The sequence below is a fragment of the Aptenodytes forsteri genome, unplaced genomic scaffold (genome assembly GCF_000699145.1).
Source record: "Aptenodytes forsteri isolate BGI_AS27 unplaced genomic scaffold, ASM69914v1 Scaffold166, whole genome shotgun sequence".
NCBI classification, from domain to species: domain Eukaryota; kingdom Metazoa; phylum Chordata; class Aves; order Sphenisciformes; family Spheniscidae; genus Aptenodytes; species Aptenodytes forsteri.
In genome coordinates this window covers 4,055,876-4,071,778 of record NW_008796110.1, presented here as the reverse complement: position 1 = coordinate 4,071,778, position 15,903 = coordinate 4,055,876, and the positions used below count along the sequence as shown (strand labels likewise).

Below are 15,903 nucleotides of genomic sequence, written 5' to 3'. Positions count from 1 at the left end.
GTTGCTTTACTCAGAAATAAAGAAACTGGCTAGTACTCATTTTAGAAGTTGGACAGGTACAATAGTAGTTTGATTCCAGCGCCACACTGAAATGTGTATTTGCCTCATTTGTAGTATAGAATATCAAGTGTCTTATACATTACATAAATGATCCTAAAGTGCCATACAGCACCAACAAGAAGAAACTGCACATTCAGATCAGTTAGAGATCTGTAGGTTGGCCTTTTGGAGTGCTGCTGCTGTGCGCATGAAAGAGCAACATTTCCATTTTCTGCATTTGTGATAATTGCTGTAAAGATCAGTCAGACCCTGGCTGTCTTGTTATTTTATCTCTGAAAACATAATTTCAGTATATCCAAACTTGCAATTGTTCTTTGTACCTTTTTCTTTCTATAACTTTCCCTTTTCTGTGGTTAGCGTTTTCTAGATGCTTTCAGTTCCATGTAAACCCTGTGTCCAAGAAGAAGGGCAGTTCCTTGGCTACTACTGACTACAGTCCCTTCCTTTGTATTTTCTAACTGATGCATTTGAAGTAGAAACATTAAGAAGGGAACACAGTGAACTCCCAGTACCCAGCCCCGATCCAGGCAATGGGGAGGAGGTGAGCAGAAGCATTCCTTGGCTGTTGCCCCACCTTTGCTTTTGCAGTGTTACATCCTACAAAATACTTCACCTTAACACCCCCCGTGATGAATGGTTACTTCACCCTTCCAAATTGTTTCAGATTAAAAATTCAACAGATGTCAGTGCTTTTGTGAGATTAAACTATGTTTTTTTCAATGTTCTTGAAGCCCAGTCTGGATTTTACATAACTATTATGGAGTTTAATGAGCATATTTTACTGTCTTCCAATAGCAAAAGATAAAAGATTACAGGATGAATGGAAAGCCGTGAGACCAAGTGATAGCAGGACTGACGGAGAAGAATGGTTTTGGGTCAACCTGCTATAGACTTCAGACATTAAACCAAGTTGAGTTTAAAACACATATCTCCCTTCTATCACTCTATATATACAGATAAATGATAATGAAGAAGGATTATTGTATAAAGTCATATGACGTTGTAAAAATTTGATGGCTATTACAAAAATCCTTGGATTGCACTCCGCCTCCAGAACAACAAAAACCCATATATGCTTCCTATGTGCAGATAGGAAGAAGACTTTCAAAGAGATTATATGAAAATTTCAAGATATGGTTAAAATAAGCTAACTACCTTGATTTTCTCTGAAACAATGTTTTCCTCAAAGAAAGATGAAGAAAACTTAAATCTGATTTTTTTGGAAATTTTTTTATATGTAGTTTAATATTACACTGAGGGGTGCAAAAATCCAGCAGCCCATCTAGTGCCTTTCAGCTCACAATGTACTGTCTGCATAGCAATTTTTAGATAACTAATATATACAATATATGATAAAGCTGACCTAAATCTATAAAATTCTGAGAACAGATTGATGCTTTTCTATTCAACACTACAGTGGCTGGCTACTGAAAAATAGAATGTAAACCAAACACCATCTCCATGGTAATATGTGGGTCAACTGTAATGAATATGAAGGTAATTGCCGTATTTTCATGTATTATAATAAAAATAATGACCTGCAAGTCAGGATTTCCCTCGCTGGTAATAATAATCTGAGTTAAAGAACTTCTGGTTAATAACAAATTGCTAGGCACATTTCCCTAGTGAATGAGTTCTGCTTAATTAAACTTCATTGAGGGAGCTGCTACATATTTTACCAACTGAAACCAAAACCAAAGCCACAAAAGAAAAAGAAAGCCAACTTACAAAGTGGGGATATACCTGTGTTGACATTTCCTCCTTTAGGATTCATCTTCTGAGCTTGACTTGCAGGAACAGGCTTATACGATTGACCTGTGGCTCTGTACATGGCTTGAACCCAGAGTATTCTATCCTGCTCATCGTCACTGGCAAATATCACGGTATCGCCTTCTTTAACAGCATTGAAAAACATTCGACCACCCTGAAGACCTGGAGCAGGAAATAGGACGGTAATCTTAATAAATACAAGTTACTCCTAAATTACCATCAATGTTTATCATGTTATTGGTTTTCCTCTGTGTGTGTGTGTGTGTTAAAATATTTTATAGGTATTTATGACCTAGAAGTATGATAAAATCTAGAGTTATATGGATCAAATGGTAATACATGGAAGTAACATATAAGTAGAATAAATAAAGAAGTCACGGGAGAAAATATTTCCATAATTCCATTTCCAACTCAATTCCAATTTATTTCATATTCATCTTCTCCATGTCATATGCTATTTTGCATTTCTCTAACATATCCTCCTTCTAGGCATCATTTTCATAGCTGGAAGTCCCTGTCAACTTTATCTCTTCTTGAACAGAGGCAGCTCCATATCTCTTATTAGTGTTGCTGCTCCTTCCTTGGTACCTTTTTCTCATTCCAGTGTTTTGTTCTGAGAGCACATAACCAGTACAGCACACACCAGTCAACATGGCTGTGCTGGGGATTTTTTTATGACAACATTGTTTTGGCTTTCCAAACAACTTCTGAGCATTGTTTGCTTTCTCAATTATTCTAAACATCAAGCCAACGTTTCCAAAGATCAATCTTCAATATCTTAGAAGTCTCTTAAATTCATAACCCTCCACTGAGTAGGAAGAGCAGAATCGCTGTTCTCTACATGTATAATTTTGATTTCCCTCTGCCATTTTAATATTAACTTGTGTAGATTTTTCTGATAACTTCAAATTTATTTTTGATTACTCTGAGTAATTTGTCTTTAGCAAGCACTGTCATCATTCACCTTCTTTTCTAAGTAATTTATGAATATACTTCACAGTACACTGCCACATGACTCCACCATCAAAAGTAGAGAGAAAAGGGAAAGACTGGCTAGAATTCATAATTTTTTCCTTGTACCATATGTGGTCTTACAATGTTTCAGGCAACCTTAGGGTAAGTTTATTGTTCATTCTTCTTAAAACAAGGTTCTTTCTAAAAGCATGATTTTTCACACTAGAAAATCCTAGTGTTATAATTGCAAAACCTTCAGATGCCGAAAAAAAAACTTCGGGGTTTCTTGCTGCTAGATCAAAATGAACAAATTGAATCAGCTGTTTTACACAAACATATCATACTTCAAAATCATGAAAAGTACCTGTGTGAGGAGCTGTATAATCCACAGTGTATCCTTCGAGTTGCATTAGTTCCTGAGGCTCAGATTTCTTTTCTCTGTAACTGCACATTGCAAATGTGTATTGGCTAACCTGAATAAGAAAGGACTTCTTAATTGCTGAATTCCATTCTAGAATTGTGTAACACATATACCACTGTTTAAATTAGCTTTCAGTTGTGCTGAAGAAATAAACCCCATTTTTTTTCCAGAAATATTTACAGTGTAAAAAACTTTGCATTCTTTCCCCTTCCTGCCAAAAGGAAGGAAAAAAAAAAGCCATAAACACATCTCTCTGCAGTAACCTGAAATACAATGTAATTTGGGCTGTTATGAAAAATTGAAAGGAAGCAAATTAGGTTCTGGTAAGGAAAATACTTGGTACTGTGGTACTGATCAAACTGCTTAGTCTACAGTGTGAGAAAAAAAGTCCTGTATTCCAAGAAGCTGGAAAAAAAGGACTTTTATGTATAAAAGCACTGTTTGCATAAGGAGCGCCACAATAATCATGCAGCTGGAAAGACGAACACATAATCTGGCCAATTCTGGTTAAAGATGGTAAGTACCAGAACCTTCAGTTCAATTTTGTAGTCTAATTTCTGCATCTTTTGCACCTGTGTTCACACCCATCTCCAGGCTGCTTGGCTGTATGCAGGATACAGTGCTGTGTAGGCCAAGCAGCTTGCAGCTGGCATGAACAACATCAGTTACTTCTCATCAAGTACAAGTATTAAAAAAAAAAAAAAGGCAGTAAGAAAAGAATCTGTCATCATGTGGTTTAAGGCTCCCTAGACAGAATAGAAAGCAATGAGGACAGCTAAGGAAAAAGTGACTGGAAAGATAAAGAAAGGAATGTAACAGCTGGGAGAGGAAAAGCAATCAAATGAAACAAAACTGAGATGTTCCCAGCCTTAAATGAAGAGCTGGAAAGACTATAAAAGGTGACCAGAAGAAAGAGCTTGTGAATCTGTTGAACACTTGAAACTTAAGGGAACTGAATTTACATGGGCCTCTGAAACTCTCGTCTCCAAGGGCTGTAGGATATCTGGCCAACTGACTTGTTTTGAACTATAATATAATTTCTTAGATCTGTAAAATTATGCAAGGATTTAAGGATAGGCAAGGAGCTTGTCTTCATCCTAGTTGCTGACTGCTCAGCTAACTGTTACCTAGATTTATTGCTTTGGCTACAACTTCAGAAATGATCCTTTTTGAAGTAAAATTTTGACAGCTGATTTCAGCTGGTGCTGTCCCTGCACACCACTCCACCTCAAAGTCCAGTGACTTCAACTGCTACTGACAAAAGATTTTTGACTTTCTGTAAAAGATTGCTATTTTTGGAAAATAAGGATAGAAGGTGTGATTATTATCTGCATAATGCATTAAAAATATTTCATTATTTTAAGTATTTGGGGTTTTTTGAAACAAGATTATGCTGTACTATGTGTATGCAGTGTATGGTGACTGAACATCCTCTGCCACAGCATGTACGAGCAAAAGGAACAAGTGTAACAGCGCTCTCCACAAAATTGCCATCAGGCCTCAAATGCTGAACTGATGTCTCCAGAACCACAGCAGAAGTCTACAGCTGAGAGAAATTAAACTTAGGTGTTCCAGTTTAATTAATACATTAGTTAAGCGAAGGCAGTTTTATAAGAGAGAAGAATTTGAGAGACACTGTCAGGCAGCTAAAACTGAGTGCTAGCTTTCCACACCAAATTTAGTACGTTCACTTAAGTGGGCTGTACCAAGGAGAGAGCGCTAAATATAAATAAACACAAAAAACAATCTAGCCCATCACTTTCAGAAATTCAGATTTTCAGGCTACAAGGGACTATTACAACCAGTGAGCCTGTCCTCCAGCATGACATACGTGGCAGAATTTCACCTTACTGTTTGTGCATTAAGCCTATAGTTTTGCTTTCATTTATAGTATGCGTTTTAGAAAATTACTGTATTTTGGTTTAAAGGTTTTAAGTTATCCCTGGGGTGGCAGGGCAGGGCCTGGCAGCCAGGGCCCAGCCAGGAGCAGGGCAGCTGGGGGCCCTGGGGCAGCCCCAGCCCCAGGCGTCGGGCACCTCCCTGGGGCCAGGCCAAGGCTGGGCCGGGATGGCTCGCAGCTGGGAGCTGGGGGCCCTGGGGCAGCCCAGGCGTCGGGCACCTCCCTTGGGGCCAGGCCAAGGCTGGGCCGGGATGGGGGCCTGCGGGTGGGCCCGGCTCAGCAGGGCCCATTGCTGAGCAGGGCAGGGCTGTGGGGAGCTGGAGACCAGCCCTGCCGTGGCATCACTGGGGCAGGGAATGATGGCCCTGTGAGGCTGAAATGGTGTCCTGGGCTGTGGGCAGGGTGGGGAGGCCCTGGACAGGGCCAGGAGGCTGGGCAGGGCCAGTCAGGGCCAGTGGTCCTCTCAGGGCCCTGACACAGGGCTCAGCCACTACGCCATGTCATCTGCTCTAGGCCCAGCAGCAGTATCACCTCTGTTACTGCTTGGTATTTCCCTGTTTATATTCCCAAGAACCATATTTGCCCTCATTCACAAGCATGGAGGGAGCTGTTGGTTAGCCACACACCTCTAAATCCTCTGCAATTATCACTGTATTTAATGAGAGCTCCCTCCTCTCCTTTTCTTGTAAACTGAATCTACAGATACCCGGCACTTAAGTAAAAACATTTTTCAAATTATTCAATTTTCTTGAATGAAATAACCTGACAGACACCCACATCACTCACATTTTCATGTCAACAACTCTGTATAACCACACTGTACAGACAAACTCAGCCATCAAAAAGGAAGTTAGCAGACACTAATTCTGGAAATGCATAGAATGCCCAGCTTTTTCAGATTTCTTCAGCCTCTATGGTTTTGAAGATCAGCTTGTGGAAGAGCTGGGCTATGTGTCTTTGTTCATTTTTAACCTTACCCCTATAACAAGACAGAGATTATAATGCTGTTGATTTTACTTTTTTCAAACATATTTCAAATGCATTCTCTTATTTTAAAGGAACAATTTATTAAAAGATATTTATGTCAAAATCAGTCTTACACTTCATCTTTTTGTTGAAAATGAGACATTTTAATGTGTCTCCATCAAAGAAACAAATAGAAAAACTCCAGAAAACTTTGTTGGGGGGGAAATAAAAGTCTCAACAAAATAAAGAAATACAGAACTTGCCTTGTTTGTTTACATTCACAATCTCTAAACCCTTTTCCTTATCATTATCAGTGGCTGCTATCAGTTACTATAGAGAGAACCACCAGGACAATCTGAAATCGCACTTTTTTTATATAGATCTGTGACTGGGTTTACGTGTATTTTTAGTAGTTAAGGGAGCTGTAGGTAGTTTTTGCCTAGAATTCAGCAAATTAGTATCAATACTTCATGGAATAATGGGTACTTAAAAGTCAGGATTATGTACAACACATTCTCAGACAATAACAGAATCAAGCCACCTTCTTAAATAGTAATGCTTAATAGGAGAAAAGGGAACCTCCTTCCTATAACTGCATTTACCTGAATTTCATAATTTTACGGAGGTCTAAGCACCCGACTAGCAGCTGTTCTACCTACTTTGTAACAAAGTGGAAAAACAACAACCTGTGCATGCATGACAGACAGCTATGCACAGAAATGTGGACATATGAGCAGTGTCACTAGGGGATGTCCCCATGGGGCAGAAAGACCCCATGTTCAGTGTGCCGGGAGGAACCGTTACTGCAAACCTGGAGGCTGACTCCGTGGTCCCTGCTACAGGGCATCACTGGGCAGCCTGCTTCAGGAGTTCAGCAGCAAGAACTAGCCTGCATAGCTGGGGTGTTTAGAAAAAAATTATCCATGAAACAAATGACTGACTTTTCAAACATTAGAACAGACGAAATTAAAATGACAGAAGTGAAACTGTATTCAGATTACTGGAGGAAGACATTTTCAGACAGTAAACGAAGTAAAACACAGCAAGTCCAGCTGAGGCTTTTTACCTAACATGTTATGTCCCTGTCTTTTTCTAGTTTGAAATGAATAACCTTTTAGAGAAGTTACTGGAGTGTAAAAGGAAGAAAAGCAAATATAATGAAGAGGTTAAAATTTCCAGACTCTGTAACCTTCCTATAACATTGAGCTGTTCTTTCACAAACCACTAACAACTTCTAATACGTGTAGCAATAATGAAGATGCACATTACTCACATTACGCTCCTGAAAAATCAACATTATTCATCTAATTTCACACCTGAGTTAAATTTCCAAAGCATGTGTAAATCATACTGATAGCCTCTGTCTTACAACTGAATTTCATGGCCTTCATATTTTACTAATGTAAGCTAAAAGCTAATCTATAGAGGAAGACTCATCAATATGTCAATAATATATCAATACAGCAGACTGATATTCATTACCGAATGCTTATTTCACATGTATTGACTTCAGCTTATTGTCAGTGTATATATCACGACTGGACTATATAAATGAGCCAGAGCTGTCTGGACAGTAAATATTGATTTAACACAGTATTTTTTATATAGTCTTATTGAGTTGATAGCTGCTTTAAAATGAAATAGATGTCTAAATCCCATCACAGTTGGAAAATTCCTATAATATTCTCCTCCAGTATTTCAATTTCAGCATAGAAAGCAGAAGATAGTTAAAATTAACTTGGCTGGAATAAACTGGTCTCCCAGTGTTGTGGTTTAACCTCAGTCAGTCGGCAACTGAGCACCACACAGCCACTCGCTCACTCCCCAGGAGTGAGCTGGCCCCCCCGAGCCAGCTTTCCCCAGTTTATGTACTGAGGATGACGTCATATGGTATGGAATGTCCCTTTGGCCAGTTGGGGTCAGCTGTCCTGGCTGTGCCCCCTCCCAGCTTCTTGTGCACCTCCAGCCTTCTCAGTTGGTAGAGCATGGGAAGCTGAAAAGTCCTTGACCAGTGTAAGCACTACTTAGCAACAACTAAAGCATCGGTGTGTTATCAACATTATTCTCCTCCTAAATCCAAAGCACAGCACTGTACCAGCTACTAGGAACGAAATTAACTCTATCCCAGCTGAAACCAGGACACCCAGGTGGCTCCATATCACACGCACAGAAAGACTACATGTCTCTTAGGTGTGCACTTTAAAACTCAAATGACACCTGTGGTTTAGAGGAAAAGAACAAAGTCTTTCTTTTTGTGAAAGGGGGGATGTAAAGTAGGAGGAGTGTTAAAGAAAAGCGTGAAGGACAAGGGAGCATCTATCCTTTCTTTCTCTTTTTTCCTGTAACTTTAAGTTATTTTCCCTTCACATCCATACCTTAACAACTATCCTATATAGAGATCTTCCCAACCTTTACAAATCTTAATAAAGTCACAAAAAGTCCTCATCTCTTCACAGAGGACCTTGGTAAAATCATAACCCAAATGAACTCAGTAGGCTTTCCAGAAGATCCTGTTCAAACTTATAACCATTACTCGCGGATTATCAATATGCAAGCCAATTCTCATTGAAGCCAGGAAGAATACTGTATTGACATCAAGCTTAGCAAGAGTAATATGCAAATACTCTCAGCTTTTAACTTTACTTTATTAAAGACCTTGTTCAGGATTTTTTTTTTTACATCCTTACAATTTTCACCATTTAGGAGTAGGAGAAGTCCAGGTGAGTGTGACTGGCAGAGGGGTAGAGAAAGGAATCAGGCTTTCTGTAAAGTAGTTTTAGAAGCCTTCATTCTTAAAAAAGCCTTGTTAACAGGCTTCATCCTTTGTATGACGTTTATGGGGACTCACACTTTAACAGTTTTCTGTCAACAAAACAAAGGAAACAGAAGAACAGCATCCTCTGAACTGACTCAGAAGGACATCAAATTTGTAACTACAATCTGAAGACAAGCACAAACAGAAAATAATGATTTTTCCGAAGACTCACAAAAATTGTTCATTTCTCAGTTTTGGCCACTCAAAATCTACTTTTCTGTTCCTATTCTATTAATCTCATGTTAATGTCATCATTCACTAGCATGTGAAAATACTTACAGTTCTAGGTTTGGACAAAAAGTTATGAAATATCAGCCCAGCACATTTTTGTGGCCAAGAACAATTGCTACATTAGATTTTCTAAAACAACTACATAATTTTACCCAATTTAATATTACAAGGAAGAACAAAAAATAGCATTGTTCAAAAAATATTTACAAAAAAGTTCTTAATAGTAACGATTGTTGTTTTTATTTAATTTTAAAGGCAGGAAATCTTTGTTGAGATAGAATGAATGAAACAGTAAGTACAATCCACTTTATGAAATATAACTTTATTTTAAAGTGAGTGCTGCTAGAAAGCTGTCAGTAGAATGTTTCAAGGTCACAACAATTTCGTTCAGAAATTTCGAGGTTTCAGTTGAAACATTGCTCAGTGTAGGGACTTATTTACATATATATAAAACTCAGTGACATTTCTGTTTACTACATATGTAAATTAAAAAAAAAAAAAAATACCCTGGATGTCTCTGTGCTGTAAGAAGCTTGGAGTAGTGTTGCATATGTTGCCTTAAGATACTGATTTACTAGTGGCTCCAGAAACCATACATAAGAAAATTGATAGTCCAAGACTACTTTTTAATGAAGTTTCATGGCAGACTACTAACCTGAACAAGAACAAAGTAGCGTTTTTTCCACCGCTTCCAAACCTTCTGTCCTAGAGCATACAAATATCTGCAAAGGAAATAATAAAGGGAACGTTTTTCCATTAATAAGAAGCATGATATTAGGAGGACCTAATACAAACGAGTGTATTCATTTGCTCTACCTACTGAGCTGCTTCTTCAGTGTTGTCACATCTAAGAAGTGTTTTTTTCTTCTATTCACTCAGATCATAAAAATGCAAAGAGATATTCCTTTTCACTCAAAATAAGACAAAAAGCAGAAACAAAAGTTCTCACGTTTGAGAAGACTAACCTGCTTATCATTTACATTTCACCAACTGCCTCTGAAAATAGAAAAAACAGCTTAAAGTAGAACAGTTTTGACTACACAGAAATACTGAATGTTAGAAAAGTTAAACTCCCCAACACTTTTTTTCCATTTGGTTTCCATAGATTTGCTAGTGTTTCTCTAGTCTGTGAGAAGTCAGTCACAGTGTCAGTTTGCGAAAGTGCTCAAATAACAAAATGCCAGCAGACACACAAGATTAAATTTTTTTCCAGAGTAAACTAGAAACTAATTTCCCAAACAGAAGCATTTCACTATAAAGACTCTCAGATTACAAAAAAACTCCTTGTCACCTTGGCAATTTCCAGGCTTTGAATCAGACGGTGTAATCAGGAGTATCAACCAGTGAGATGACAAAACCACAGATGTTGATACTCTTTGGTGTAGAGGAAGCACCCTCATTACTCAAGAAGTTGCAGCAAGTTTTATGGCATTATAGCGACCCTTTTTTCTGTCACTGTGGTCATGTTGTGCTATTGTTAACAAAGACAGCAAGAGGAAAAGGATGAGCTGTGGGATTGTAAGCAAGAGCCTACGAGTGGTAAGGATCTGCTGCTTAAAACCTGACAGGAGAGCAAAATATTACCCATGAGATGTCCCTTCTGGCTGGCCAGCTTCTATCAAGGGCATCTAGTACAACTAGGTGGGTCAAAGGCAGAACAAAGATCCACATTGATCAGACCAATGAATGCTGGCTTCACAGGGCACTCTCCAGACGATGCTGGCACATATATTATGGAGAAATTATAATAACTGAGATCGGAGATGGTTGGTTGGATGGTTGGTTGGTAGATGGACAGTGCCTTTGTGGTAAGAGGATAGGGTCTGCTGCCCTCTACTGTCTGATCATTTCTGGGGCTTTGTTGCCCGGTGGTTTTTAACTCAGTTGAAAAACAGAGCAATGAACCAACATCCCATGTGAAACAGGCAAGTAAGATACAGGCAAAACCTTTTTTCCACCTGTCCTGGGCACACACTCAGGCACATTCTTTCCCACTTTAGGTATTACAAAGGACAAATTTTGGTCTAACGTGACTGTTCAGCGTAATGCTTATTAACCGTGGTGGTTTGTCAGATTACATAGCAGCTCCCTCATTACTATGACACTGGTATCTTGCCCTTCAACTCCTGCTACACCTGTGTTGAAGCTCTGCCTCGCTTGGTTACTCTGCTTTTTATTCGTATGAGAGAGAACAATTGGCTTCGTGTACAGGATTACCGTGTGATGTAGCTTTCTTTGAATAGTCCAGATCCCACCATACTCTTTTTAACTTCTTAATTTTGTGATTATTATAAATTCAATAAAAAGAAAGGAGAGGAGTAAGGGCTATGTCAGAAAAGGGCCTACTAGGGTTTATTTGAAAGTTTATAATGTTTTGCAACTACGGAAGCATTTACCTCACGGAGTAATAGGAGCATATTCCCCCACAAAATACGAACTGTTTTGCTTTCCATATATGTTTCAAAAGAGCCAGGCATGTTCCCCTAAATCAGAGCATTTACTTTCCCCAAAGCATACCACATTGCTATTGCCCCGTTAATCTCTTTACTATTGCCATAGGGTGAAGGGGGAATAACTGATGAATTTCACTCAGCCTTGAAGATTAATGACCGGGGTGTAGAAAAGTAAAAGGGTCCACAGGTAGCCTTTGGGCTCTCTCAGTCCTAAGCCTGCCCTGTTCTTCACGGTGATTCTGCCACCGCATCCCTCAGAATATCCTGTAGGTTTCTCTGATGTATGTCGGAGGACAACTGCCCCATGGACTGTGAAGACCAACTGAGAATACACAGTCCTCAAATGCCACAGTACAAAGATATCCTGACCATGTTCCCACCCTCTTGGCATGTCTTAAATGACTTCTTGCTCAAGAGTAATCCTGGTATCATCAGCGGCAGTGACTTTACATTCTAACAGGAACATGGCAGAAGATGAGTAACCCAACCCTAGAAACACCAGGTTTAGTTAATTCTTTTTCATTATTAACCGAGACTGGTATAGAAAGGTGCTTTTAAAATAAGAGATCTTAAAAGAACATTTGCTATCAGAGAAAAGGTTGGTTGCTTTTTAAATTACTTTTCATGTAAGATATACCACAGATGGTCCTGCAGAACAGGCAGAACTATCACAAGTTACAGTAAACTCAAAATTATAAAATAAGAAAGCATACAAAAAAGAAATTAAATAGCAATCTGAACTTTTTATTCCTCCTATAAATCACTTCCAACTAAGGTGTTAAATAAGAGCTTCCTTGCAAAACAAAGGAGTGGAACATTACCTACCTAACTTTAAAATCTGCTGGTCTTAGATAAGATTAGGTAACAAAGAACATAGCATTCATGACACAAAGCTGGGATTTAGTATAGAAGTGCAAAGCCTTATGTTACTTGGTTTTACAAATCACTATAAATACACTGTTATAATCTTATGTTATTAATCCCTCTTCCAGTGCCATCTTTAATGGTGACAGGTTTTTTCTGATGTAGAAAGTTTCAGCCATTTACAAGGGATATATCCTGTGCTCATCTTAAGTGTGCATGCTCCTGAAAGATGAGGAGATTAATTCTTACTCAAGAGTCTAACATTTATACCCAGAAGGAGCCAAATATCCTAGACTCCTAGAATCCTGTTTGAACTTCTCTTTCCCATTTATTTTCCATTGAAAAAAATCGGAAGCAAAGGACCTAAGAACCTTGTTAAATTTGGACAGTAATATCTAGGATTTGTAGAAACTGCAGTTGATGTCTAGAATGGAAAAAGTCTACAAAAGCCAGTTTCCAGAATTAAATGACACCTGGGTTTCACAACTGGAGCAGAAAATTAAGAGGTTAACAGATTCAGAAGTGAACTAAGTCCTAGAGCTAAGTTGAAGAATGTTTCATTTTTAAGATGGGGAATTGCATCATTTTTCACGGGTCTCAGGTAAACGTCAGTACCACAAACCAGAGCAGACCCTCATAGTCACCAACTCACAGAGCTGTAGCCTGCTATTTCTCTACCCATATGTGTATCTGTATTCACCTACGAGCCTTGCTCACTCTCTCCATCCAAAAAAATGTGCACAAGCATAGAGTTAATTCTTCAGACTATTTTAAAAACCCTCAGCAGCAACAAGAAACACACAGCAGCCATTCCTTCAAACACTGTACCTTTCTTTAGGTAAAATATTCTGTGCAATACAAAGAAGAAACTGATATTCAGAAGTAGCCAATTCCATATTTCTAAAAATTAACCATGCCATTTGCTACAATTTTTCTCACTCTAATTTGGGTTCCAGAGTTGGGATAATCTGAAATAATTCTTGAATTATTACAGTTCAGCCATACACGGAGAAGGAAGATACTGAAATAGTTCCCCTGTATCTGAGCACTGAAATAGTAATTGCTTATTACTAAATAGATTTATCTTGCCTTCTCTTTAAGACCATGTTTTGAGAGTGTTTAATGAGTAGACTGACAAGAAGTTAGGACAGATTGGTTTTCTGATGTACACAGATATAGATGGCAGACTTTTATTATGTAAAAATATATTAATAAATAAGATACATATACATAACATCTATATCTGTATATGTGCACATTAGAAAGCATATTTCTAGTTAGGATATATATGCTTGGTTGCCTTCTTCAGTCTTTTTATATTACTCACATAATTTCCAGTAACTTGACTAATACACCTGCTTTTATACAGCACATAGAAAATAGGACCTTGGTCAAACATGTTGAATCATTAAGCGCTACCCCAATGTAAAGATTTTCTAACACAGTTTTGTAGTAATACGAAAATGCAACCAAATGTACAAACCATGAAATCACTTTCTGAGGCTTTTGCTCTTAAAAACAGTTCTACAGTTTTCTTTTTTTCAACATTATTTAATAGTGCTTTCCTTCTCAGCAATCACTCCCAAATTAAAAAGTAAAAATTGGATTTGTATGAAGTCACAGATTTACCTGATTATACCTCATAATGCTTACAATATGGTAGAAAAATAAACATTTAATTTTTAAAGTTCATTTTCCTGGAAAACAAATAAAAATACAAGAAATTACATTTCCACTACAAAACACAGAAACACCTGGATAAAAATGTTTTATATATCATCCTGTCTCAGTCAGTATCATTTTCTCCTCAAAAAATAGAACAAACAAACTGAACAACCATTTTTAAAAAGTCTGAGGAGCATCACTATATTTTAAATTTATGAAGGTTGAATATTTTTCAAAGTGCATTTCCTTGTGTTACAAAAATGCAAAACCATATTGCTAAATATTATAGTTCAGTTTCAATTATGTGATGGCATACACAGGAAAGAAGATGGCAGCTTATTTGCTCTAAGTCCACGCTGTGAGAGTGCAGGGTTCTACTTTTTGATGAAAAAATCAGCACTAATGAATAGCTGAAAAACATAATTGAGTGTGGAATACCAGAGCTATTCACTGCTGGAGAAATGAGAAAGGACTCACTACTTCTACAGAGATCATTTTTAGACCGGCCTTTTTATTCTAAGGAACGAAGCAATCTATCTACATCTTGAATGATAAATTCTCTACTTGTAAAAGGCTTCATTTATCGCAAACAATGAAAAAAATACAGAAAGAAAAATCAATACGTGTAGCAGTTTAGTCCAGCAAAGACCTTTCTTAAAGAGAAACCTCAGTCAAGGTTGAAAGAGCAATTAATGCAGTCTCAAAAATCTGGGCCACTCTGATAGAGTTCGGTTAACATGTGGCAGAAGTAATCATCCACTTGTGAAAATGATTTTCAGTTCATTCTCAAACACCTTTCAGACACTCATGATCCCATTTAACTGACAACAATACAGGCTATCTGTGGGCATCATTGCATTCGCTGTGAGAGCCAATGGGGACCAAATGCCCACAGGCACTTTCAGTCATCCCTTCGCGCTAGCATAAAAGGAATCTTCCTTGCACCGCATTCCTTCTTTTATTTAACCCCGCAAGATTAAGCCATTTTTTTGTCTTCAGTTGAGGACGAGAGAGAAAACTGATTCAAGACAACAATATGACCTGGGTCATAAGAAACCTAGCTGTAAACATTCTTGGATTCATTTTAGTACTTTCTGTGCTCTTGAGAAAGAGAACTAAATAAGCCTTCAGCAGATGGAATGAAAAAAATCAGCCTAAACTTCTACTGTAATTATGCCTGCTAAGGATAAAGAAATGAAGAATGTCAAGTAATACAAACACCACAGCCACAGAAAACAGTTCCATTTATTCCAATGAGCAAGATACTCATAATTTGAACAGGAAAACGTGTGTGTGGGGGGGTTTCCCCCCCTAAACAACTTTTCACTTACTGTATAAATGCTTATTGGTATGCTGGAAGATCAGACATCCCTAGATTCTTTAACAGGGATATCTTACTGCACTCCAGAGCGCTTCAACATTTGTGAATATGCATGCCAGTACTTACGGAACCTGTGAAGTAACTGCAATGGCAACTTGAGAATTATTAATCCAATTTATGTCGTATCATGAAACCTATTCGGTATGTAAAGCGGGAGCGTTTGTCAGGACAGAAAAACATCCTTTAGTCTTGAGAGAATTCCAGGCAACAAAAGAATGAAATTCTTCAGATGCAACATAAATGTAGAAAGTGCTCTGATTCTAATGTAATCTAATTGTAATGTGAACAGGTAATGCAGCACAATTGTGAAACAGCTGGTGCTGAGGAGCAGACATCCACTCTCTGTGCTTTTTGATGCAGCTTACTTTGGACTAGCTCTAGTCTGAACCCATGGACCAAATAGCTACCAGTGGCTGCAGCATA

The 15,903-nt window shown here is 38.1% G+C and overlaps 1 protein-coding gene across 1 annotated transcript in view; it reads right to left on the bottom strand.

Annotated features, from left to right (window-relative positions):
* CADPS2 (calcium dependent secretion activator 2) overlaps positions 1 to 15,903 on the bottom strand; it is a 347,118-nt gene that overhangs the window by 113,798 nt on the left and 217,417 nt on the right. Inside the window, exons 9-12 of the mRNA XM_019474039.1 lie at positions 9,773 to 9,839; positions 3,149 to 3,257; positions 1,785 to 1,992; positions 635 to 639 (exon numbers count right to left, since the gene is read on the bottom strand). Coding sequence (XP_019329584.1) covers positions 635 to 639; positions 1,785 to 1,992; positions 3,149 to 3,257; positions 9,773 to 9,839 — 389 coding nt within the window. The remainder of the gene's footprint in view (positions 1 to 634; positions 640 to 1,784; positions 1,993 to 3,148; positions 3,258 to 9,772; positions 9,840 to 15,903) is intronic.